Source organism: Pleurodeles waltl, chromosome 11, assembly GCF_031143425.1.
Source record: "Pleurodeles waltl isolate 20211129_DDA chromosome 11, aPleWal1.hap1.20221129, whole genome shotgun sequence".
Lineage (NCBI taxonomy): Eukaryota > Metazoa > Chordata > Amphibia > Caudata > Salamandridae > Pleurodeles > Pleurodeles waltl.
This window is the reverse complement of record NC_090450.1, coordinates 3,851,135-3,877,273: the sequence shown is the minus strand read 5'-3', so window position 1 is coordinate 3,877,273 and position 26,139 is coordinate 3,851,135. Positions and strand designations below refer to the sequence as shown.

The following is a 26,139-nucleotide window of genomic DNA, read 5'->3' as shown; positions in this document are numbered from 1 at the left end:
TCCTAAGTGCAAGTGTATTATTTTATTCACAGGAACGATTTGGTTGATAAAAAACATACAAAGGGTATGTCTGAAAAATAATGATTTTCTCCTCTCTGATTAGTCTACATGCTTCAGCTGACTTTGCCATCTGGTCACTCTGCTTTCACCAAGACTTACCATGTCTCAAATCAAATCCAAACACGAACACAGTCATACCAAGCACTCATACATCCTTAAGCACAATCCCTGAATTCTTGGCTGGCTGGGGACTTCCTGTTTTTTTAGTATCTGAAAAACAGGAGATAACTGCATTTATAATCATACATTTCCAGAAATGGATCATACTAGAGATGTTATCCCTCAACACTGGGTAATTTAGTGTTGCAAATCATGCTATATCGCAAACATGAACAGTGGACATCCTTGATACTGTGCGGTTATTTATGCGGACTTGTTTTTCAAACTCAAAACTTTTTGTGTTCAGGATGCACTAGTGTCTATTTTCTAACTTAGCAGGATATCTGCAAACAAATAGCCTGGATCAGAAGGATTGATGTTAACCTGTGCATGCCTTACAATAAGGGCATTAATAGTGTGAATATGTACGTTTGGAGTACTTCACTGAAGTATGTAGAATGTTTTGCCGTATTGTACATTATGGGTGAAATCTGCACAAGACTACAATTTCACCGTAGTTAGACTTAGAGGCTCATGTAACCCACAAATGGTATACCGAATGCAAATTGGACATTGAATTCCACACATATGTACTCCTTGTGGCACTTCAAGATGTATCTCTTTATCTCTTGCCTCCAACTAGGCTCCTAATTAGATTTAGGCTTTTGAATAGCCTTGCTGGGCTAAGTTAATTACTCTGATGGCCTGCTGGAGGATCAAAGGCCTCCTAACACAATAGAGCCATTATCCAGTAATTAGAGAGGAGAGGGTGGAGACAGAATTTGCATTTGCTAATTAGTTATCACCCTGCACCTGGGCAGGAGTGGCTCAACCTCATGGTAATAATGGTAGCCCGACCTCTGAAGCCAGTCACAGACTTTGAGGAAGGGACCAGGCAGCTGTGGCAGTTAGAGGCGGGAATTATGTTTGTCAACAGAACATCTGGAGGCACCATCTTGAAAAATCCCAAAATGCTGTCAGGCTGGGTAGGGCATGGATGGAGTAATGATATGTTACCCTAGCATTGGGCAGAGGTGCCTACCTTCTGGAATACTGCACCCTACTTGAACACCGCTACACAAGGGAGAGACAATAGAGAAAAGTCTAGAACTGTGAGAGTGACAATGCAGGAATGTCATATAGAAAGAGAGACGACAACTGACCCCCAACTGCAAACATGGACTTACGGATGTCTGATTTTTTTATCAACACCCATGGACTTACACCTTCTCAGAGACATTAGAGGGCTAGAACTAGGACCTAGAGGGTACACACAGGGAAAGCACTTTGGTTTAGTGTCCAAGGGATACTTCTTAGGACCCAGGAGAAGTGCCTAATACCCAGGAAGCACCAAATAGTTCAGAGGCCCTAAACAAACACTTCTTGTGAACGATGCATTGCCGTAAGAGACAAATGTAACAGTCCCAGGAGAAATGACTCAAAAGGCCAAAGAAAGAATTTTGGTGCATGGACCTCAATTGCTTGCCCCTAAATCTGCCTTGTGTAAAAGAAAAAAAAAATCATGGAAACTGTTATTGAATATCTAAGTGTTTTATTGACAATCAAAAAGTCAACAGTGAATCCTTCGGTGTAGTATGAATGCTATTGGAAGATGTGACCATCATCAGTGGTTTTAGTGGTTTTGCATTAGTTTAATATGACATATTTCTGGTTTTATCATTGTGGCAATAATGTGACAAAGCCAAAACACCTGACTTTTGATTTGATAGCTCCATTCCATCACTTTGTGTCAAGTATGTGTAAAATATTGTGGTTTAAGGATTAAGGGCTCACTAGGGGAGTAAGCTGTTAAGATGGTGTCCTCATAGGTATTTCCACCTGCCATGTGTGGTTGTAAGTAGTCTCTGTGCAATGCAGTACTTTTTAGAAGTACAAATACTGGCTGGATGATGATTTTTTGAGTGTTGTTATGTGCAGGCCTATACACTCTAGTACTAACCTACAACAACCATCCTGAAAAGGCCTTGGACTTCTCTGTCTGGCTACTTGGTTCCAGGTAAGGGTAGATTGAGCACATTTTATTTGTCATGGGCCCTCATCTTTCACAACCAATAAACTGATCTTGTATAGTGTTCTTGATATAACAGAAATCTATTATATATTTGTTCCCTTTTTTGCATATGTGTGCAACTGCAATGACCTACATACAACACTCTGACACTGTTAAGTCAGGTTTACGCTTAATGAAACTCAGAGAATTGTTGATGTTACCTACTGGTTGGGATCTGGACTCTTCTGGATTTAATGGAAGTCCTCTGTTAGTTGTTTAGCAAATTCATCAGGTTTAAATTTTCTTCGTTGGTGGACTTGTCCTGTTTTTTTTTGTTATGAGAAACATTGCTGCAAAGTGGAGGGAAGTTGATTATTTTTAACAGGAGTGGATGTTGAAGTTATATATCATTTTTGCACAAATTCAGACAAGTGCATCTTTTGTTACCCTTGTGAGTTTATTGCGGATCATTTTTAATAAGATGTACAAGGAGGATTTTTATCCCAACAGTGATAATCATATCAAGAATGTGATATGTCCTTTGATACCATGACTACATAACTTGACTTATCATGGGTATTTCTGATTAACACTATCAGGATCAAAATTCTCTTCGTACAATTTGGAAGCATGCAGATATTCAGTTACCACCAAAAGACTATCGAACAACTAACACGGCCCACAACTGGGACATGTACGACACCTTGACTTTACTGGATGAGAGTTTTATCACTACATATAATATATCAGGGAAATAACAAAACTAGCCTTGTAACAAGAATCCTACAAAAGACGTGTGGACTCTCATGATTTACAACATATAGGGCCTCATTACAACACTGGAACCGCTGTGCGGCCGCCAATGCAAACGCACTCCTGCGGTGCCCATTTGGACATCCCCGCTGGGCTGGCGGGGATGTGGGCCGCAACATAGGAGCCGGCTCCAAATGGAGCCGGCGGTGTTGCGGCCGTGCGACGGGTGCAGTTGCACCCATCGCGCTTTTCACTGTCTGCACAGCAGACAGTGAAAAGCAGCATGGGGCCCTGTCAGGGGGCCCCACGACTCCCCGTACCGCCAGCCTTTTCCTGGCGTTTCAGACCACCAGAAAAAGGCTGGCGGTCGGGGAGTTGTAATCCCCTGGGCAGCGCTGCAAGCACCGCTGCCCTGGCGGATTACATCCGCCGGGGCCATTGTGGCGGTAAACCGCCGGCCCCGGCGGTGCGACCGCGGCGCTACCGTCGCGGTCATAATACACCGGGAGGCACAGCCAGCCTGTTGGCGGTGCTCCCGTCGTTTTGGCCCTGCGGTTGTAATACCGCCAGGGTCATAATGACCACCATAATGTAGAAGCCATATTATGTTTTGAAAGCAATGGCAGTATAATGTTGAAGGATTTCCAAAGATTGTCTTGTTTTTAGATAAAAATATGTAGCTATGATTCTTTACAATAACAAGTGGAAACCATATTATGTGTGGAAAAGGTTGGGTATTTAAATTATTTTCATAAGCATGAGAGGATAAATCTGGTATTGTTAGTATGTAATACTCACTCTAGTGTGTAAATGTTTTTAATATAAAATCCATACATAACATTGTGGTACGGTGCTGCTGGGATCAGTTTGAAATGTTGAATAGCAGATAACACTGGTGAGTATCCAGTGCAACCAGTAGTGCACTCATTCACTTGGCCACACTACCTTCCTACCCAATATGTTTGTAAACACATGTAAGGTGTTTGACTCTTGTTTACTGCAGTGGCAGTCTCTGAAATTAATACTATTTTTACCTAGGTATCTGTGAGTGAAACAATCATATTGTCACTCTTTATAGTGACTGGCATGGTACCACCTTCTCTCCCGGCCGGGCTGGCAGTGGGAATCATGTATGCTCAGAAGAGGCTGAAAAAGGGAGGAATTTGTTGTATCAGCCCTAAGAAGATCAGCTTTGCTGGATGGCTCAATCTCATCTGTTTTGATAAGGTATGTGGATGCTTCCATCATAGACTCATTTGGTTTACTTCTGCCTCTTCCTGATGATAGGGACCTCAACCTCCATGCTCCACTGGGACCACCACTAACTTTCAGCACAGTATGCCACAGAATATTTAGCCTCATTCTTAGCACCTATTTTGGATGTGAGGGGGCATTTTTAAACCAAGAACTAGCGCTAAACACTGACTCACTCTTCTTGCGTAATCAGTTGTATTCTCAGGTAATTGTGCATGATTATGCTACATGGAGCTATGCAAGCTGCGCCTACATCTAGTATTCCCCTAGTGATGTGGGCACTCTTTCTGAAGGCATATAGTTGTTGATGATAGGAGAACTAGTAGTTTCTTTTTTCAGATGCATTTCTGTGCACTTCCTGTTTCCTGATATTTTTTCTGGATTTCAAGGTCAGCTATTCATTTTGAACTACAAATGTCTTTGAAGTCTTGCTCAACATACATGCATGCATTGAGAAATTAATTTATAAAATTATTCACATTTGCTGTTTCGTTGGTAGAGTAATCTGTACACTAGTCATTAATCTGGATCTACGAAAGTCCAAACAGATATATATGGGGGCAGTGGGCTGAGGTGAAGCACTGAGGTTTGTGTTGTATTAGCTGTGTGTGTGTGCCTTTGTGTGTGTGCTGTATGCATGTGTATGTAATTATTGGGTGCATGTGGGTATTTTGAGTCCATATTTATGCTATACATATAGAGTTTGTTTGCCGTGTGAGTGGGGGTGTGGATGTAACTGCTGTGTGTGTGCCTATTATGTACATATGTGTGGGTTTGTGTGGTTGTATATGTGTACATGATGAGTGTGACATGTACACCTGTGTATGTGTTTGTGTACTCATGGTGTGTTCCATTTATATGGTGTGTGAGATATGGGTATGTGTGTTTCTATTGAGTGTGGTTTATATGAACCATGCTTTGCATGTAGGTGTATGATATAAGATGTGTGTCTGTATGCATATGTGGTGACTATGGTGTACATACTGTGTGGAGTATAGCCCATGTATTTTATTTTGTGTGCTTTAATATCGCTGCTATGGATTGTGTGTGTGCTTGTGCATGCATGAATGTATGTGTGTGTGTGTGTGATTGTGTCCATGTGACTACTGCTGTCTTGGGTTTTGTGTCCAGGCATGAGTGTCTGTACAGTGTATGTGTTTGTTTATGTGAGCATGTGTCTGCTGACCTTTGTATTTATGGTGTTTAGTGGTTTAAATATGCATATGTGATGCATGTGCGATTTGTTGTGTATGCAGTGCGTGAAGTGTGTGTATGTAAATATGAGCTTCAATCTGTGTGTTATATAATCACAGCTCTGCATGTTTGTATAAATACATGTTATAGGTTTCTGTATGTGGGTATGTGTGGATGAGTGTTCCATGTCTTTGATATTTCTGTAGCCTTAGTTCTTTTAACCAACTAATCCTGTTTATTGTGGTCTTGTTTGGATTTTGGTATCTTGAATTGGTCATGGAAATAGTTTTAACGAGAACCAGAACATTGTGTACCCATAAAATACATGTAGATGGTGTAGAAATCAACAATGCTATCTAGGGGAAACATTTTAGGTTTCCCACTGATTAAAACATACGTTAATAAAGTTAGCAATCATATTTTCAAGTTGTTCTATTGGAGATGGTTTAAAATATGTGAATGGTCAACAGCCTCTCTTAAAATAGTTTTTCAAAGTAACTAAATCCTAAGTGGGAAACAAAATTGAACAGCAAACTGATTGTGTGACAACCCTCAGTGGATACATTGTTTGCTGCTGAAAGTGATAGCTCCTGAAGTCTCCTGCTGCTCGCAGCTCAGACTCCAGTGGTTTCATGTAGTGTTTTGCAACTATGCACATTCAGAGGCTTAGAAGTATTGTGGACTGTCTGTTTCCATTGTTTGAAGCCAAAAATCTGGATTAATGGCACACACACATTATCACAGCATGGAGCGCTCAGAGCAGTTTAACGCTTTTGCTCTCCAAGACATGACAAACAGCTGGCACTATTGAGCTGTAATGAGGCTCATATCAAGGCCAGGTTTATCATGATTTGACGGAGGGCATCTCAGCAAGATAACTTGCTGTGCTGCATCAAATGGAGAGGGCAGGAATGCACCATATTTACCAATATATGGCACATTCCTGTTATTTTGCTGCGCTGGTGCACTACGTGCTTCCTAGTGCCAACCCAGGCACCCTTGAGCCATGGTACAATGGTGCAGGCATTGCAAACATGATTGTTTTGTGCAAGAAGGGGCACCCTCCTGTACAAAAACATTCATGGGAGCTGTTTTCCTTTTTCTAGGTGTGCTACAGAATGCAGTACACTTAAGGGAAACAACAAGAAAAAATATATTTTTCCTGATGTCATCGCTATTGGGAAGGTGTAACATTTGAATGCATTCCCTGGTTTACCAGTCTTGGTGAATCTGGAAATGTGCAAAAAAAGCATGGGCGGTTGCATGGGAACATGCACGCTTTCCTCTTGTAATTCCTTCCCAGCACAGAGTAGTACAAGGTAGCGACCTGTGCTAATTCAGTTTTACCAAGCAAAGCAGAGCCACACAAGGTGGCCTTGCATGGCTTGATAAATCTGATCTAAGGATTATGTTGCCCTTGCGACACCTTGCTTAACTCAAGGGTAACACAATTCTTTGATAAATCTGGTCTCAAATATTTAACTTCCCAACAATCTCTTTGCTATCCTACCACCTGAGGGTCTTTTAAATATCAATCAATTTGATATTTTGGTCAGGATCCCCATGGATGAGTCTCCTCTGTTTTTGCCTGTCTGATGTACCTTTCAGTAATGCACCTCCTGAGGTTCACCTGAATATACCACCATCTGAGAGACTCCTCAATATCCCACCACCTGAGAGTGTCCTCAATAGCTCACCATCTAAAGGTTGTATCCATATTTCATATGCTGAGTTGAAGTTGTGTTTTATTTGAGCTCTTCATTCTCTCTTTCACATCCCACTGCCTGAGGTTCTCCTCAGTATTCCAATTCAGCCTAAATCACCACTTGAGGGTTTCCTGAATATCCAACAATAGCTCTCCCTTAATACATCTCTGCCTAGGCACTAGACTTGAGCTCTACCTCACCACAAGGCTCACTCAGTATGTCATCATCCTAAAAGGGTCCTTAGCTCTCTTTTACCACTAGAGCAGGGTGGCTTTAAGAAATGTATCATGGCCATTGACCATTGTTTTAATTTATTGCAAGTAGGCAGGTAATCAATAGAGACTTTATTGTTGCTTTGTAGATTTGAAGGCAGCTATTGTGATAAGAGAAGATTGGTAATTAACATGGATACAACTAAGATGTTGATTTTTGAATATCAAAAGTGAAAATGTCAATGGTTCATCAATAGGGTATGGGTAAAAGAAGTTACCTCTGGTAGGTACCTTGGATTACATTTTGGGTTAAAGTTAGATGGGAAAACCACATCTCAATTCCTTTAAAGAACTTCCCTGTGTTCTAAGGTAATGCAAGTTCAGAAGGGTTTATCAAGTTTACAAACATTTAAGTCTATGGTGCTAACAAAATGTCTTTATCGTACAGAATGTTTTTACATGAGATATTATGCCTGGAATAAGCTGGAAGGCAAGTGTCTGAAAACCCTTTGAAGCATTCCCCAATCGAGTGTGGTTCTAACAATAAGGATAGAACTCAAACGTATATTCTGGTGCTTTATCTCTATGGGACAGTGGATAAGATTTTACTAAGGTTATTACTGGATGGAGAGGACAAAATTTACTTTTTTTGTAAAAATTAACATTTAAATAGTGAATTGTCATGGGCTGTGAGTGCATGAGAGTTTTAAAAAAATCTTTTTATTTGATCTCTTCACTTTTTCCTACTTTAGGATTACCTATAAAAATGTCCCGATCGGGCTTGAATATAAAAATTGAGATTTTGTCGGTCGAATATGACCTGAGGTATTTACATTCAAAAATGTTGGTCAGGATTGTCTGACCCAGGTCTACGGAACTCCATTTTAAAATATAGTTTAGGTATTAACCAAGTATTTTATGGTACAAAGTTACCCAACGCAACTCTTAAAGTTGGTAGATACTGCAATTGCAGTATGAATAGGGAACATACACATTTTATTTGATTGTTGGTTTTCTAAGAGGGAAAGGTCTCCATTCTTTAAGCCTGTTCTAACAAAATAGGTGGCCTTAAGGTTTTATGTACTGTGCGTTCATTAGAGGCAACAATTTGCAGTTGGGAAATTTTTACAATTTACAAACAATCAAAAGAAAAATGAGGGGTATTAATTTATTTGGTGATATTACTAGTTTGTATTTTAATGTCATTATAGTGATTCTTGTTGCTTGAGCACCTTAAAATATTAAGGTTACTTTTTTAAACTGCTAAATGTGTCTTTGTTATATGAATAGAAAGGTTTAATGGATTAAGATCTGAATAAACATACTTTCTGATAATACCGTGTTAATATGGAAACCATATATTTGATTTTTGTTGCTTCAATGAATCTATTTTTTAGCACCTCAATTACTTAGTGATGTTAAACGAGTTGTTTCTGTGTTTAATGTGTTGATGTCCATTTGAATCTAGACTGGCACCCTAACAGAAGAAGGCCTCGACCTCTGGGGGCTAATTCCATCAAAGGGACAAAGGTATGACTGGGATGTAATGGGTTCTACTAACTGAGTGCAAAAATTGACACATTGCTCTGGGTAGCTTATAGTGATTTGAGGTGAATATATTTAATCAATTTATAAGGTTTGAGGCAGTAATGTCAACTTCCTCATACATTCATTCTTATTAAAAAGTTTGAATTGGTACAGGAACTTATTGATGAAGAATATCTGTGACATCCTTGATCCTGCAGGATGCTCTGTGCAGGGATACACTGAACCCCACACCGACTGCCATGTCTATCCTTAGCAATCTGGTAAGGAGCAGCCTTAAGTAGTTCAACTGTACTCTTATCAGCACCTCAATACACTCATATTCTTTATAAAGTTATACATTAACAACATCAGCTGGGTTCAAGCTCTCCCGCAATTCGCTCATTGCCTCTAGCTGTCTTTCTGCTTTGGAATATCCAGGCTGCAGCGCAGTAGTGTTACCATTGTGGTTTATGGACCATAAAACACATAGGCCAAGATTTAAGAGGGCCTAGCGCATCCTTCCTACACATTAGCGTCATTTTGTTACACTAATGTGGCCCAACGAGGCCAAAATCGCAGTATCAGTGTAACCCCTTGTACCACATTATTCCTGCGCCAGGCATAATGTGTGCTAAGGGGGATTCCCTCAATAAGAGTGCCAAAAAAAGTGGCATTTTTAACGCATGCTTAGAGCGGGCATTCAAAGAGGGCACACCATTGCTTACAATATGCCCCTAAGTACTGGTCAGGGTTAGCGCCCAACTTTTGACACTAACCCTGAACAGTACATCAATATCGTAAAGAATTCTGATGCTTTTGCCCTTACCAGGTGCCATGTTGCACTGTATCTTAAACACGGCGCACATATGCTGGCAGTAGGGGGCGCTAAGGGTACAGTGCAGCACCTTTTTTCTTTAATCTACAGCATAATTGCCTGTTAATATGTAGACATAAATTAGTTCTTGAAGGTTTCAGACATTATTGACTCATGATGTGTTTCAAAATCAAATTAATCCAAAAATATTTAGGTTTGTGTAGGCCCCAGGATGACTCTATAAGTATTATGTAGAGAGGACTACTTCTAGGTACCGTCTTCCAAAACCTGCAAGGATGAGCGGTTTATGCATCGCAGGGAGTCAAACGTTGAGCACAATGTGCCTTTTTGTAGTTCAGTCCTCAGGCATTAGTAGTTTGTAATGGTCTCAGAAAAGTTTACAGAGGTTCACATAGTTTATGGTATGCTGAGCATGCTCTACTGGTGAGTAGGCTCGGTTTGGTGTTAATACCTTCTCTACATCCAGCACACAGGCTACAGGAAGACCTTTCTGTAAGAGACAAAGCTGGCTGTTCATGATAGTTCATGGTGCTCTGTCTAGAAGGCTATTTTTCACCATAGTGACAACATGGCCTTGGAAGGTGGCACCAGATGCTTAGACAGCTGTTCCAGTTCTACTACAGTAGGAGAGTCATGTTTTCTCCATCACTTTATCTTGATTAGATGTTTAGTGGACTCTGTTTCTTTGGTTTCTCACAACATAGGAGTAGAATGCCCTCTAGCTGTCCATAGAGTGGCTTTGCTCCCATGTTCCCAACAATAGGATGCAGTTTATATTGTCCCAGAGTTCACCTTTCCAAACAAAATCCACATGGATTTATGAGGAAGAAAAATACATCTAACTCCTTTAAACCACAACATTAATCCATCACCTTTAAGTAAATACATCACCAATAGGGAATTACACATAGCAGAAGCCAGTGGATCTCTAAAGATTGCACATGATGCACAATTAAATCAGACATGATGATGGATTTCCATGTGATATATTTCTTAAATTATTTTTCCCATCGTTTACCTCTGTTTAACTGTAAAATGATTCCACATTCTCGGATTATTTGAATGGAGTTATGTTTGTCTCCAGTGAATTACAGTTCTTCCTGTTGCTGGTTGGGATAATGACTAATTTCCAGAATAACAAAATGTCTTCACGTCCTAAAAGATGCCTCAAAATGTTTCATAACTCTATTTGTTGCGTTCATGAGTATTTTATTGAATGTAGCATTTTCAGTTATTGACAATCCTACGGTCGACTGCATGCCTGTGGCTGGGAGACACAAGTGTGCCTAAAAAATACTACTAAGGGATTGTCGGAGAAACAAAGAGTCACACAACTTTAAGAAAAAAATCATTACCTACCTAGCTGCTGAGGCTTTTTCCACCCTGCTGTTCAGCACTATTTTTGATGTTGGGGCATGTGTTTATCAGGTGAAATTTATGCACGGTGGGTAGTGGTAATTTGATAGCTTACATGGTTCTATGACATTTTCTGTTAAAACGTGAGTGAAATGCCTGATTTTAGTCATGTTTTGAGGTTTGTAGGGCATTCTCTGTCAGAACATGTAGTGGAATCCATGCAAGCTGCTCCAGCCTGAACTTTCTGACTCTTTATGTTTCAGAAGTGGCAAGCACTTAAAGGATTCTCTAGTTGCTAGCTGACAAAGAGCGCAAATAGTGCAGCCATTCAGGGGATAAGGGAGAAAGACCGCTAGGCCTGCTATGGGATGGGAGCGAGTTCAATGCTTGGGTGAGCATTTCCTTTTTTTAAATATTAGCTCTGGGGTCTAGTGGGCTTTCGGTCCCTGGAACGGCAGATTGAGGGTAAATACAGCAGGGGAGGAAACAACTGCTGGGGGTTGTAATGCTATAATTGTTTGGGGAACTGCCTAATGCCTGATCAGGTTGCCCCAGCACCCCTACTTTTACCATTTTTCCCTGACATCCAGTGGTTGGGTAAAAATACTTTTTACATTTTTAGTTAGGGGGCGCTTATCCATGGTCATGTGGCCGTGCCCCAAGAAAGGTCTTCCTTGCATATAATTGGAGGTTCCGGCCTGGATCACTGCTCTGGAGTGATTCCCAGGCAGGGATTCACTAGGGAGACCTTGAGTCCTGTTCAGAAGAACCTCTCCCTCGCAGATCATTGCTCAAGGACAGACATTTCCCCATGAGGACCAATAAATGTGAAAGTAGACAGCACCTAATGACACTGCCTGCTTTCAGTTTTGACAATATAATATCAGCGCACTGTCTGCTCATCATAAGTGCCAAAAAAAAGATCCAGGACATGGGGGGATGCTCTTCCCTCGCATTCTGCATGTCTTTTTTTCAAATCCTTCTAGTGCTTGCATGTTTGAAGGAGAGAAATCTCATCCAACAAGGATTTACTGATTGATCAAGGTGCCCAGAACTATAACATGTCAGCCGTTCCTTGAGATCCTTGAAATTGGTAAGAAGTTGGGGACATATATATGAGAGAGCTGCATCATGTTTGCACATGGTGAGCAGGAGGCAGAGGAAGCAAGCTCAAGCAGTTCTGCAGGCCCAGTTTCAACTCCAACAGAATGTAGCCTTTTTTTTCACCAAAAACACTAACACATGATTTTCAATGCAATCTACTAATAAAAACATATACTCCACCAGAAAAGCATGACTCCAAGAAGGGTCCAGGTGGACCAAGCTGTTTCTGTCATGTGTGGATTCATCAATATTCACCATGGCTTAGCTGCTCCCTGAAAGGTGTGAATTGCAGGTATTGCACAGTTTTTCCACAACCAGTTCATAGTGGGTCACAAGGAGCATTCATAACTACACCTTTCACTAAATATAAAGACTTCCATGAAAGTGCACGCAACCATGATTTCATCGTCGAGGTATAAAAACGCACAAGTGGATGCCACTCACTTTTTGGTGATCAGAAAGAAACTGGAAACAAGTATTGTTTTCCAAATAGACAGCGTTGTGAAAAGGCCAGTTGAAGAAAATTGGAAAAATGTATTTCCAAATTTGTCCACTATCTTATTTTGTGGAACACATGACATTGCTTTATGTGGGGTAAAAAATACAACCAGAAAAGTGCAAAGTCTGTACCGATTTAACATTGAAGTAGGAGATGTGATCCAAAAGACACATCCGGAAAATGCACCAGTTAATGCACGTTATACATCAGTTTGATTTGAACATGAATTGATGATGTTATGTGAAGAAGCATCAGGAGAAGATCTAGTATCCTTAGTAACTACTGTATGGCAAATGGATTTTCAATAATTGCTGATGAAACTGCTGACATCTCTGGAAAAGAACAGATGTCACTAAGGGCCAGATGTAGCAAATAAACATTTTGCGACTTGCAAATTGCGAGTCATATCGACTCGCAATTTGCAACTCACAAAATGTTATGCAGAATAGTGTCTCAGACACCTTCTGCGACTCGCTATGGGGTCACAAAGACCCACCTCATGAATATTAATGAGGTGGGTCGCAGTTTGCGACCCCATAGCGAGTCTAGGCACTCACAGGGATGGTGGCCTGCTGGAGACAGCAGACCACCATGTCCGTGACTGCTTTGTGAATAAAGCAGTTTTTTTTTTCTTTTTGCAGCCCGTTTTCCTTAAAGGAAAACGAGCTGCAAAAAGAAAAACTTCCGAAACCATTTGGTTTCGGTTTTTTCAGAGTAGGCAGTGGTCCATAGGACCACTGCCTGCTCTGAAAAAATATTTTTATTGCCATTCACAAAATGGAAGGGGTCCCATGGTGACCCCTTCCCTTTTGCGAATGAGTTACCATCCACTTCAAGTTGATGGTAACTGCGAGTTGGTTTGCGACCGCATTCGCGGTCCCAAAGCAACTCTCCATGGCGATGCGGTCACAAATAGGAAGGGAACACGCCTTCCTAATTGTGAGTCGCAGCCTCAAATTGAGAGTCGGTACCGACTCGCAATTTGCGGTTGTGCATCGCGTTTGGCCTTTTGCGCCTCGCATACTGAGTTTTTCGCAGTTTGCGAGGCGCAAAAGGTTTGCTACATCTGGCCCTTAGAGTACATTTTGTAAACATAAGTAACACCATAACTGTCATCAAAGAAGAATTCCTTGGATTTCCCACCCTAAAAGAAATGGATGCTATCTCAATTGCAAATACGAACCTTGATGCATGGTCTAAATCTGGATTAAACTTAGAAAAACTCTATGGCCAAGGATTTAATGGATGCTCTACAATGGCAGGAAAGGAAGGTGGTGTTCAAACCATAATTTGGAGACTATGGGGGTCATTCTGACCCTGGCGGTAGACTACCGCCAGGGCCAACGACCGCGGATGCACCGCCAACAGGCTGGCGGTGCATCCCAGGGCATTCTGACCGCGGCGGTACAGCCGCGGTCAGAAACGGAAAACCGGCGGTGTCCCGGCGGTTTTCCGCTGCCCTGAGGAATCCTCCATGGCGGCACTGCAGGCAGCGCCGCCATGGGGATTGCGACCCCCTTACCGCCAGCCTGGTTCTGGCGGTTTTGACCGCCAGAACCTGGCTGGCGGTAACGGGTGTCTTGGGGCGCCGGCCCCATAGCAGACACTGAAAATCGTGACGGGTGCAACTGCACCCGTCGCACCCTTCCCACTCCGCCGGCTCCATTCGGAGCCGGCATCCTCGTGGGAAGGGGTTTCCTGCTGGGCTGGCGGGCGGCCTTCTGGCGGTCGCCCGCCAGCCCAGCGGGAAACTCAGAATTACCGCGGCGGTCTTCTGACCGCGTAGCGGTATTCTGCCGGCGGAACTTTGGCGGGCGGCCTCCACCGCCCGCCAAAGTTAGAATCACCCCCATATCCTAAAGCTACTTTTGTTAACTGTGCTGTCCATGAACTTAATTTGGTGGTTAATGAAGTGAATGCTACTCCTGCTATACGGAATTCTATTGGCACGGTGAAAGTCATCATCAAGTTTTTCCATGAGAGCCCAAAAAGAACATCTCTTATTCCCAATGTGCCATTGCTGAGTGAAACACAATGGGCAGAAAAATACAAGAGCATTAGAATTTTCAACTATAACTTCGAAGAGATTTTTAAGCAATTAAACCTACTGGTTAGTACAGCATCAGGGAAACAAGTGGGGATGCATATCAATTGCAATGTTCCTCAAGCACAGTGAGCTTTCTGTTTTGCTTGTCCATAATTTCAAATAACTGATTAAGATTGGAGTCGGTAAGCCAGGCTCTCTATGCTCTTCAGCTTAATGTATTTAATTATTTTGATATATTTAAGTTAATACATTTTGAAAATAAGTACATTTGTAAGTACATTTGTCATATATTTTGGTTGTCATCCTTTTGTGCAAGTAAACACCAAGTGCAGATTTTACCTGTTTTTTAACATTCAGTTATCACGCCTTGAACATGTGTGTGAATAATGTGGTACATTCAACAGTGTTAACATAAAAACAGATTAGAAATTGATAATCAGACAATGGCAGCTTGATCCTTCCATTAAGCTTTTGCATCAGGCTTCTCCACCCTTTGCAAGCCTGTGCTTTATGTGATAATAACCACACCCCTGCCCTTGTCAAAAAGGGTCAGAGGATGGATGACGTTAAAATTATGCCCCACCCCTAAACTATTTTGTGGACGCCCATAACACCATGGTGCAAGGGGCCTGCATTGGCACTCGGCTGTCAAAAGGGCATCAGCACAGAGGAGAAGGGCAGGAATGTGCGCACTCCTGCGACTCCTGGTGACACATTGCCGCGCAGCAGGGCGACGTGCTGGGTGCACTGCAGCGCTATCTCACAAGTACGCCAGTTGAGTTACAATAGGAATCCCAGGAAACACTCACAAGCCCTTCCTCTTATTATGGTACTTGGGTATAGGACTCTTTGTGGGACAGAATTACCAAAGATTGCTTTGAGATTTGGCTTCGCTTCTAGTAGACTATCAACTGACTCAAGAGCCAGATGTTACAATTCATGAAGTTTTGAAATGAATGTGTGGAATTAGTTTTCTGCATCTTTCCCAACTGAGTTAAAAATGACACATTGCATTCATTGGCTTCTTTTTCGCCCCAGTTTTCAGACAGTTCACAGGTTCGGTCCTAGTGATGCATTACCTTGGAGTCCACTATTAGCCGCCCTGGCCAGCTGTCACTCACTTATCTTTCTAGATGGAAAGCTGCAGGGAGATCCGCTGGACCTGAAGATGTTTGAAGGAACCAACTGGGTAATGTAGAACAATCAAAATATACAAATAAACATTTGGAAATTGTGGGATCATACATCAAAGTAGACACATTGGCCTTCGTTACAAGTGGGCTGATAATTTCTGATGTGGGTAACCACTATTATGGCATATATCTGAAATATTAGTTTGCCTTTTTGTTATTGCACCCACTCTATTATGGGTGTGATCCCTTATGCATCCTGACTTTAATATAGGTAGGGCAACCTGCTGGAATTTAAAGGGAAATGGTGACTAATTTCTGGGACATTCAGAAATTGGTGATAAACACTAAGAACACCATGTTGTGCCCAGTATAATATCCAGAACACATAGTAGGCCATAATTATCACATCCAGTACATTCCAAACATCTCACAGTAATAGGAGTGCCATAGATGTGTGGTATGGGTGTTTGTCATCTAAATCATGACTGCAACCATTTGACTTAAGATAAATCCTACTGAGTGTGTAGGTCCGCTTCACAGCAGCTAGTACCTACAAATAGGAAGACCAGTGTATCCATCTCCAACATCCATTTCTAAAATTGACATTTACAGTGTGAGGAATTCTGGGCAAAGAAGGACGTACTCAGATGGAAATGTATGTTTCCATAGAAGATGTACTGTGGGAGGAGGTGCAGGAAAGTGACGGTAATAGGTGGAACAAGCAGGTTTGTGGCTGCTTTACAAACCTATTTCCCACAACAACATGTTGGTATGAAAGTACTTCCAACTTAGAAACTTGAATGTTTCCAGTCTCTCTTCCCTACCCCCAGTGTTTGATAAGGATATTGGAGCAGGGATATAGCCACAAGTAAATTGTTTTCTTTACAAGTAAAATGCCTGGAGATAAATGAGGACAGCAATGCTCTGGTTTCTCTAACTTTAAACCCATGGACCGCCAGTTGACCATCCTCCTGGCGTAAGAGAGAGAGTAAAACTTGCGCTAGAAGAAATGCAAAGCATTGGATCATGTAAAGAGTTTGCTTCCGAGGTATCTAAATTACCAGCAATACATGCTGTTGGCAGTTTTGAATTCGATCTTGATACATTGAGCGGTGCCAGAGTAGATGTTAGCACCACTTTGCTTTAAAATATTGATTTGCTTAGTGCCTGTTGTACTAAATGAAATGCTACCCTCAGCTAGTATCACAGACAGATTCAAATACCCCTGACGCAAGTGTGCCTGTGTGATGTGGGTTACACATTAGTGTGAACTGCAATACAAAAGTGTTTCTAGTGTGCAGCATCCACATAAAAATATCTGCGGAAGAACGAGGAGTAAAGCGGTGAGGTGCATGGCCACCAGTGGCTAAACTTTGTAGGCTTCACAGGAGATTTATAATCTGGCCTACCAAATAAAGTTGTTTCAATACTAGGGGTGTGGGAAATGTGCATCACTTGCATTCATGTCATTACCCAAAAGCAGAGGAAATTATGTGAAAACAAATATAATTATGCAAAATGCAAATGTGTCATTTAGTGCAGTAGATTAGCATGAAATGTGTCCCTGCCTCAATTCACACTGAACATTAGCCTGGAGACTCCGATTGTCCTGAAGAATGGCTGCTTGTGTGGTGGGTGTTCACATTGTTCCTGCACTCCTGCGCAATATTTCTATAGTGATCAGGAGGCTCAACTACCCAACTCGTGTAATGTTGCAAATTCAGAATTTTCACATGACAAGCATAAAGCAAAACTCCCGAAATACATTAATTATGCCAGCATGGTTACATTTATACCTGGACCTACTTTTTAACTGAAGTCATTAATGTGCTGAAACATTATCACAGTGTTCAATGCATTTAAATAAATGTAAAATACCAAAATAATATTGAGTTTGGCACATTATTCATCACAATTATCCTTTTCTTGACACATACTTATATCAGTTGCTCCATTGGCACTGTTTATAATTAATTTCAGCGGCTGCTGCCACATAACTCAAGGCAAGGGGTGGGAGGGGCGGAGCCAAGGTGAAAAAAATATATATATATATATTAAACGCACTTACCTCTATGCCTTCGTTCCTGCCGTCTCGCTCTCCTCTTCTCTTCTGGTGTCCCAGCATTCATTGCTAGGACACCGCAAAAGGCTTGCCATGCGATCCTGGTGCTGCTTTCCTGCTAAACGTACCATCAAAAGCAGCCCCAGCATTGGTCTGAGTGGCTCGGGCTGCCACTCAGACACAACCTCGAGGTCTCTACAGTTTCTCTAGCCCAGCTGTTAAACATAGCCCGGCTGGAGAAATCTAAGTGCGCATGTGTGTTTGGTCAGACTGAGACGGCCGGCCAAACTCACATGCGCACTTAGTGCACACCAATCCTCCTCCCCCGTCCCACCTCCCGTGGCCCAGCATTCTTCTGCTGCCGTCTCGGCCAGGGGAGCAATGCTCCTTCGCCATAGCAAAGGAGCCGCCTATGAATATTCCACTTATTGGGGAACGTGCATGACCGCATCATTTTTTTGTTTTCCTTATAAAGTCAGACAGCACAGTTGTGCTATAGGTAAAATGCTAATTCCAAATATCTTCTTTTTTCAAATGATTTCTGCTGTCTATTTATATTCTATGCATTGTTCAGTCTCTTTTATTTTTCCTAGACAATTGAGAACTGCAGCACCAATAAAGACAAAGACGACTTATTATCGGAGGTGGTGATTAAACCAGGACCCCGAGCTGTAAAGGTAGTATATTTTATGTAAATATGGATTTCCACTCTGTTTGCATCCTCTGTGGAATTCAGTGGCTAGCTTAGTCAGCAAGATTGCTTAAAGTGTTTGCAGGGACCAATGCTTTTTGCCTACATTTGTGGGCAGATTCATAATAATTACTATGTCACTTTTTGTGGTGCAGTATTGACCCAAAATCATTTTTTGGTATTTACTAAGCCACGCAAAGCTTCTTTGCATGTCTTTGAGTGGTTTAGTAAATACAAGGTTACCTTCCATTGAGAAGGAATGTAGTGGGTGGAGCATAGGTGTTCCTATGACTACAACTATGGATTTCTGCGAATTCCCAGATTTGCAAATGCTAGTAAATATGGAAGTGCTTCAAAATGATGCACCTTCTCCAGTGAGATGTTGTAGGAAGGTACCCTCTTTTTGGCATGTAACCCCCAATTTCTGCCTGATGTCAGTGTGTTTGACTGTGTTTACTGAGATCCTTCTAATCAGGACCCCAGTGATTATGCTCTCATTCTCTAATTGTTGTCACTGCATACTGGTATCCCAGTATTTCTTCCACAATTGCCATAGTGGTGCCCCTTATAAGTCCCTAGTATATGGTTCTTAGGTACCAAGGGCATTGGGGTTCCAGGGGATCCCTATGGGCTGCAGCATATCTTTTGCCACCCATAGGGAACCCATGCAAAGGCTTCTGCAGAACTGTCATTGTAGCTTGCGTGAAAAGGTGCAAGCACCCTCTCCCTTTGGAAATAGGTGTTACAGGCTTGGGAGGGATAGCCTCCCCAAGCCACTGGAAATGCTTTGAAGGGCACAGATGGTGCCCTCCTTGCATAATCCAGTCTACACCGGTCCAGGGACCCCCAGGTCCTGCTCTGGTGTGAAACTGGACAAACAAAAGGAGAGTGACCACTCCCCTGTCCATCACCACCCCAGGGGTGGTGCCCAGAGCTCCTCCAGAGTGTCCCTGCCTTCTGTCATCTTGTTTTCAGGATGGTCAGGGAACTCTGAGACATCTGAGTGCCAGTACCAGAGCAGGTGACATCAAAGACCCCTCCTGATAGGTGTTTACCTGGTTAAGTGACCAATCCCGCTATCAGGGCCATTTAAAGTCTCTCCTCTGGGACTGCAAGACTCCAGCAGGACTCCTCTGTATCCTCTGCTTCATCTTCTACCATCGGATCAACCGCAGAACTGCTCCAGAAACTCTACAACTTGCAACAAAGTATCCAAGATGGCTACTGCAACTCTACAACTCCAGCTCCTGCCAGCAACTGCAACAGTTTCCAGGTCGAGCACGCTCCAAGGACTGCCTGTCTTCATCTTGCACCAGAAGGACCAAAGAAATCTCCCGGGGAGTGACGGAATTAATTCCCTGCTTCAGCAGTCACCTCTCTGCAGCAACGATTGGTTCTCTGGGTCCCTACTCCTGACGACGAGCATGGAAGTGACCTCTGAAGTGACTCTGACTGTCCAAAGGTCCAACTGTCCAAATTCGGTGGAGGTAAGAGCTTGCCTCCCCGTTCCAGACAGTACCCCTGTGCACCTTGTGTTTTGCAACTCCTAAGGCTTCTGTGTGCTTCTACAAGGAATCCTTAATGCACAGCCTAGCCCAGGTCCCCAGCAATCCGTTCTGTGATGCTCAGCTCCCTGAGTTGTTCTCTGGAGGCATGGGATGCCTTTTTGTGGTGCTACAATAATAGCGATTTTAAAACCATTTGTCCCTGTGTTCAGGGACTGCTGTGGGTGCTGCCTGGTCTTCTGAGGGCTCTCTGAAGTGCTGAGAGCCCCCTCTGTCTCCCCAGTCCGAGTTGAGACCTCAAGGTCCCTCCTGGGAAAGCCAGCGCCTTTTCCCACCAAACACGTCTCTTGCATGAGTCAAGGCTTGTTGGCGGAATCCAATGATGAAAACCAGCCTGCATTCATCTCCTCACGTGGGACATCTCTTGCACCAAGCACAAACCCGCAGCTGTCTTCTTTGGTGCAAGTCTGACTTTTTCATCCAACCGGAGGTTTCACTTTTGCACCTTCATCCAGGTTAGCAGGGGCTCCTGTTCTTCCTGGACTCTTCGGCTGTTCTTGGACTTGGTCTCCTCTCTCTGCAGGTCTTCAGGTCCAGAAATCCATTGTTGGTGTCTTGCAGTCCTTCTTGGTTTCTGAATTATTCTTTATCATGACTTCTCATGTGTTCAGAGGAAACTTGCTGTACTTTACTCCTGCTTTCCTGGGCTCTGGGGTGGGGCATTTTACTTACTTTTGGTGTTTTCTTACACTCCCAGCGCCCCTCTACACACTACTCTTGCGTAGGTGGAAAACCGACATTCACATTCCACTATTTTAGTATATGGTTTGTGTTCCCCCTAGGCCCATTGTAACTTATGGTGATTTTCACTATTTGCACTATTTTATGACTATTTTCCTTCCCTGATTTTGGTTACTAGTGTATATTTTGTGTATAATACTTACCTCCTAAGGGAGTATAGCCTCTAAGATATATTTGGCATTGTGTCACTAAAATAAAGTACCTTTATTTTTGGTAACACTGAGTATTCTCTTTTTTGTGTGTGAGTACTGTGTGACTACAGTGGTATTGCAAGAGCTTTGCATGTCTCCTAGTTCAGCCTAAGCTGCTCTGCCTACAGCTACCTCTAGACAGCCTAGGTACTAGACACTGACTACATTTCACTAATAAGGGAGAACTGGACCTGGTATGAGGTGTAAGTACCTCAGGTACCCACTGCAAACCAGGCCAGCCTCCTACAGATAAATATTAGTCGAAATGTCAACAGTGTACACGTGGCCATGTCTATAAATATTCTAGTTTTTGGACTGATATGCAATGTTTGACCTGGTACTTGGTTTCCTCAAAAAATTGCCACTTGTATTTTATGAAAGGGGCTAAATAATAATTGTTAGATCTGTCAGCCACAGGGTGGTCTTCCACAAAACCAGTTGCTTTCATACTTTTCAGAATTATTTTTAGCTGTCCTTAGGACTGTTTGCATTTTATCATTCTAAACAGTATAAAAGTGTTTGTACTCACTCTCTAAAAATTGGTAAAATTGTCTTACACTTTATTTGCATATTTAATTTATGTATAAGTGTCTAGTAAAGTGGTTTACCATATACTCAGAGCCTTGAAATTAAATACTACTAGTGCATCTGCAATACTTCTTGTGCAAGTCACTTAAGTATTCCCTTAAAAAATCAGTCTTGACCCTCTTCCCCATGGGAACAGTCCAGCCCGAACTGTCAGGCCAGGTCCTTCCTGGACCAGAAACAAGCATCCTGGGACTGGTTTCGGGATTTCACCCCTCTTCAGCCAGGCTAGCTTGATTCTCATGGCATAGTGAGCACGGGACCCACGTCTGGGCATACCCTTCCCACTTGGGGTGACAAATGCAAGAAGAACAGCTGATGGACGGAATGTAGACCAAATCAAACATTCACCCCCAGTCACAGATCTGGGTTTAATCCATCAGTTTTTTTGCTCACCATGCCATTCCAGTTTAGACCCAGCCATATGCAAATCAGACTTGACCCTGTTTCCCATAGGAACAGTCCACCCCGAACTGCCAGGCCAGGTCTCCCTGACCAGAAACAAGCCTCCTTGGCCGGTTTCAGGGTATCACCCCTCTTCAGCCAGGTTAGCTTGTATCTGGTGGCATTGTGAGCACGGGACCCACGTCTGGGCATACCCTTCCCACTTAGGGTGACAAATGCAAAAAGAACAGTTGATGGATGGAGATCCATAGAGATTTGTGACTTGGGGTGAGTGTTTGATTGGTTCTGCATTCCGTCCATCATTTGTGTTTGTTTACTTTTAGAAAGTTGGCATTTTTCTGCCCTAGCTATTGTTGTGCCTGCAGCCAGCTCTTGGGTCCCATGTGTAATTGTCAGTTGGACTTTGTTTATTCCTTCCAGACAGCCACAAAATAGAGTGATTAGGTTAACCATCACTGGCAAGTCAATATGCTGTGGCATGCCTTCACAAAAAGGACTTCACATTACCTCATTGTCCATGCAGTCAGGCTGGAAACATGGTAGGGAAGGCAGGAAACTCTCGTAACTTCAAAGGGAATTCTCTAGAAACGTTTCCCACTTCAAAGAAGGCACAGGCTATAAAAATAATACCCTCAGACTCACTCTTCAGCTCACTCCAGAAGACTGATTTGCTGCACCTGGAAGGACTGTTCTGCTGCCTGAAGCCTGCCTTGAACTCTTAAATGCCTGCTCTGCTTCTTGAGGCCTGTTCCACATCTTGAACCTAGGACTACCATAGTGATTCCTAGGGCTGGTTGACTGTCCTCTTGATCCTGATCAGAGCCTCAGCGTCATGAAAGACTCAAACCCTCATGAACCCTCATCTGGACCCAGCCTGAGTGGGTAATGACCCATCAAGTAGTGTCTCTCTAGTCCTGGACCCTTGGATATGGTGCTAAAGATGCCCAGATAGCCAAAATCCAAACTTTTGGCTAAAAAAGTGTTTTGAGCACCAAGAGGAGACCAGGACATACTAGCTTGTCAATCTGGTCCATATGCATCGCAGGTCAGCCCGACTTCGAAGCAGCTCTTACATCAATCTTCTCCAATCTTAATCCAGCAGCTCCCTCCCAATAATGCCTCCTCTGCAGGCACTTATTGCAGCCTTGGCCAGTTAAACTTTACCTTCTCAGATAGTTTTCCACGTTTTGTTTTTGACACATGCTCCAGTGCGGTCAGCAATATTTTTCAACTTAGATCTGGTCTTTTGCAACTAGATGTCAGTGTTTGACATTTGGACACTCGTTTCTATACGTTTCGAGCCTCATCAGCGGCTTCACTTCAGAGCATATATCTTACTGAGATGAAGAGGCGGGGCCCTATGGGCACACCGGTGAGGCAGATAAAAGCTATTAGGAGCACCTGCAGCATGGGATACATGCAGGGTCCACCCGAGTGCATGCTGCATGGAAAAATTGTGTCAAGAGCAGGCTGTCAACACCCGTCATATCCTGGAAGAGGTTGGGGTGGGCCACCCCTCTTGGCTACAGTATTTAGATTTGTTTGCTGTGTCTAAAACGTTTAAAATAGGTTCAAATTAAATGAGTGCACAGCATCACAGTGACTCAGTTAAAGCTCTGAACTCTACTACTTAGTTGACAAATGTTATGGGCACCATTGCAAGAGAAATTAATAGCATTGGCAAATGAATTTCCCTGTTCCAACTCAAACATAATAAGCTTTAGATGAAGACAAAGGTAATTTGTGATCTAAGTAATCTGAACCAGTTAGTTCTTAATACCTTCAAATTAATTCCCAATTATATAAGTAAACTGATTTTTGTATTTTAGAATGCAGGTGCCATTAAGAACAAGATCCAGAATTACGACTGTCTCTCTTTTGTTAAGCAGTTTGTGATTGTGTGCCTTCAGGAAACATTGGCCACTGATTGCTACCACATTACTGTTACCATATTAATGGCTATACTACACTCCACACTCTGGAGGTTTCAACCCTGGCAGGAAAAGCAGAGGGGTAGGGTTGGGGGGACGGTCTTACTACCTATGTTTCCACTCTGGTTTCAGAAACTTTATTTATGAAAAGCTGGATTCACCTTATAATCATGTTAATGGTTTTAAAATCTCTAGAAGTATTTACGTTTTTTAAACTATCATAACAATATTTTTTTCAGAGAACGTAGTTCCGCTTCATATTATTGCAAATTAATTTGAACGTTTTTTTGTGAAAGGCAGGGATAACATGGTTATTTGAGGGGAGATGTCAATACTGCCTTTGTCCTGTCCCACTAGGGAAGTATTAGGATATGGGGACCACACTGGTCAGAGTGTATCTCACTTTAATTAATGTGAGAAATTAAATGATTTACTTTTTAATTTTGATTTAACTTTGCCAAAGAGATCTCTGACCCACAAGCCCTATTTGAATATACTTTTATGATCGCAGAATGAAGATCAACTGTTGATTTTATTTTATCCACTCACACATTCAGGTTTTTAATTATGCATTTTAGGATGCATTTAAACAGCCTTCGTGACTATAATGCTCAAAGTGTTTATATGATGTACCTAGAAAATGAGATAAAGGCCAGTGGTGCAGCATGCACTAATAAGATTGAAGTAGATTAAATGGAGAAGTGTTAAAATCTGAGGTTAATGATTTTGCTAAGGTAACAACTCTGCTCATTTTCATATTAGAGAAGTTTCTTGGCGCTATCAGTAGGTCACATAGGAGGAAGTCACCGGGACCTGAGGGGCTGCCTGTTGACCTATTCAAAACCAATGTGGAACTATGGGGGCCATTAATGACTAACGTCTTGAGAGTGATCTGCAGAATATTTCCTTTTGAATCTTAGTCCACCTCCTTGAGTGTCCCAATTTTTTTTAAAAGGAGAGAGGGGAGCACCACCTTGTTAGCAGTTAATCTCCCTGGCATATTCACTTTTGAAGGTGGCTGGGAGAATGATGCTCTCAAGCTTGGAGAATTGTGCAGAGGAAAATTTAGTTATGTCGATGACTCTGTATGGTTCTAGAAATTAGGTGGGAACTGTGGAACAGTCTCTTAATTTAAGTTTACTCATTGATGAATGCACTGCAGAAAGGAGAGGTTATGTTTATTTGGCATTTTTGGTCCCATCCTTTGCATTTGATTGTGTAAGTCATGATAAATTATGGATCCTAATGATTAAGATTGTATTGATTTAATTTTAGTGAATTTTACTAGGGACACCTCTGTGAATCCTAAGACCAGAATGAGGCATAGAATGAATGGATAATGTAGTGAGGAAATTAATATTAAATGGGGGCTAGAGCACGGTTGTTTTTTGGCCCCATTTTAATTCATTTGATATATTAATAACCTGAGCAGGCTTTTTAAAGAGAAAAGCTATAATGTCTTCAAGTTGGACACAAAGCCTTTGCGATATTACTGTATGTGGATGATGCAGTACTCACTGCTCGTACCCAAAAGAATTTCAAAATCTGAGTGTTCATTTTGTGGAATATGTGACTGAGTTATATCTAAGAGTTTATTTACACAAAACCTGTATTTTGAAATGTGGCTGCAAGGTGATCCCTATGAATTTAGTGAGGAAGATACTAAAGGGCATATTCCCTAGAAATAGTCCCATCAGCTACAATGTGCCACTTTTATTCCACCCCCCTACCGGCACCTAACAAGACCATGGTTGCTCTGTATTTATGATACGGCCCAACATGGCAGTCGTTATCACAATAGTGTCAAAATTGTTGATGCTATTATGGTGCTTTACTGCACTAGCATCAAAATGTTTGATGCTAGTGCAAAAAAAGCACAGGGAGGCCCACTGAATAAAATGGGTGTGTCATTTTAACGCCTGCTCTGAGCAGGCATTAAAAATGAAAGAAAAAATGCAGAGTAAAATGTGAATTGCGGGTCTCCCTGCATCAGAATGCCCCCCCCTTGCATTCATTATGTCTGGTGCTGATATATAGGGTCATTCTGACCCTGGCGGCCGGTGGCCGCCAGGGCCACCGACCACGGGAGCACCGCCAACAGGCTGGCGGTGCTCCAACGAGCATTCTGACCGCGGCGGTTCAGCCGCGGTCAGAAGCGTAAAGTCAGCGGTCTCCCGC

General features: G+C 42.4%; 1 protein-coding gene across 2 annotated transcripts in view; it reads left to right on the top strand.

The window, feature by feature from the left end:
• LOC138265206 (probable cation-transporting ATPase 13A4) overlaps positions 1-26,139 on the top strand; it is a 329,838-nt gene that overhangs the window by 134,904 nt on the left and 168,795 nt on the right. For both annotated transcript variants that reach the window (XM_069212758.1, XM_069212759.1), the window contains 4 exons: positions 3,962-4,150; positions 8,758-8,819; positions 15,696-15,846; positions 18,446-18,529. In XM_069212758.1, the coding sequence (XP_069068859.1) occupies positions 3,962-4,150; positions 8,758-8,819; positions 15,696-15,846; positions 18,446-18,529 (486 nt within the window). The remainder of the gene's footprint in view (positions 1-3,961; positions 4,151-8,757; positions 8,820-15,695; positions 15,847-18,445; positions 18,530-26,139) is intronic.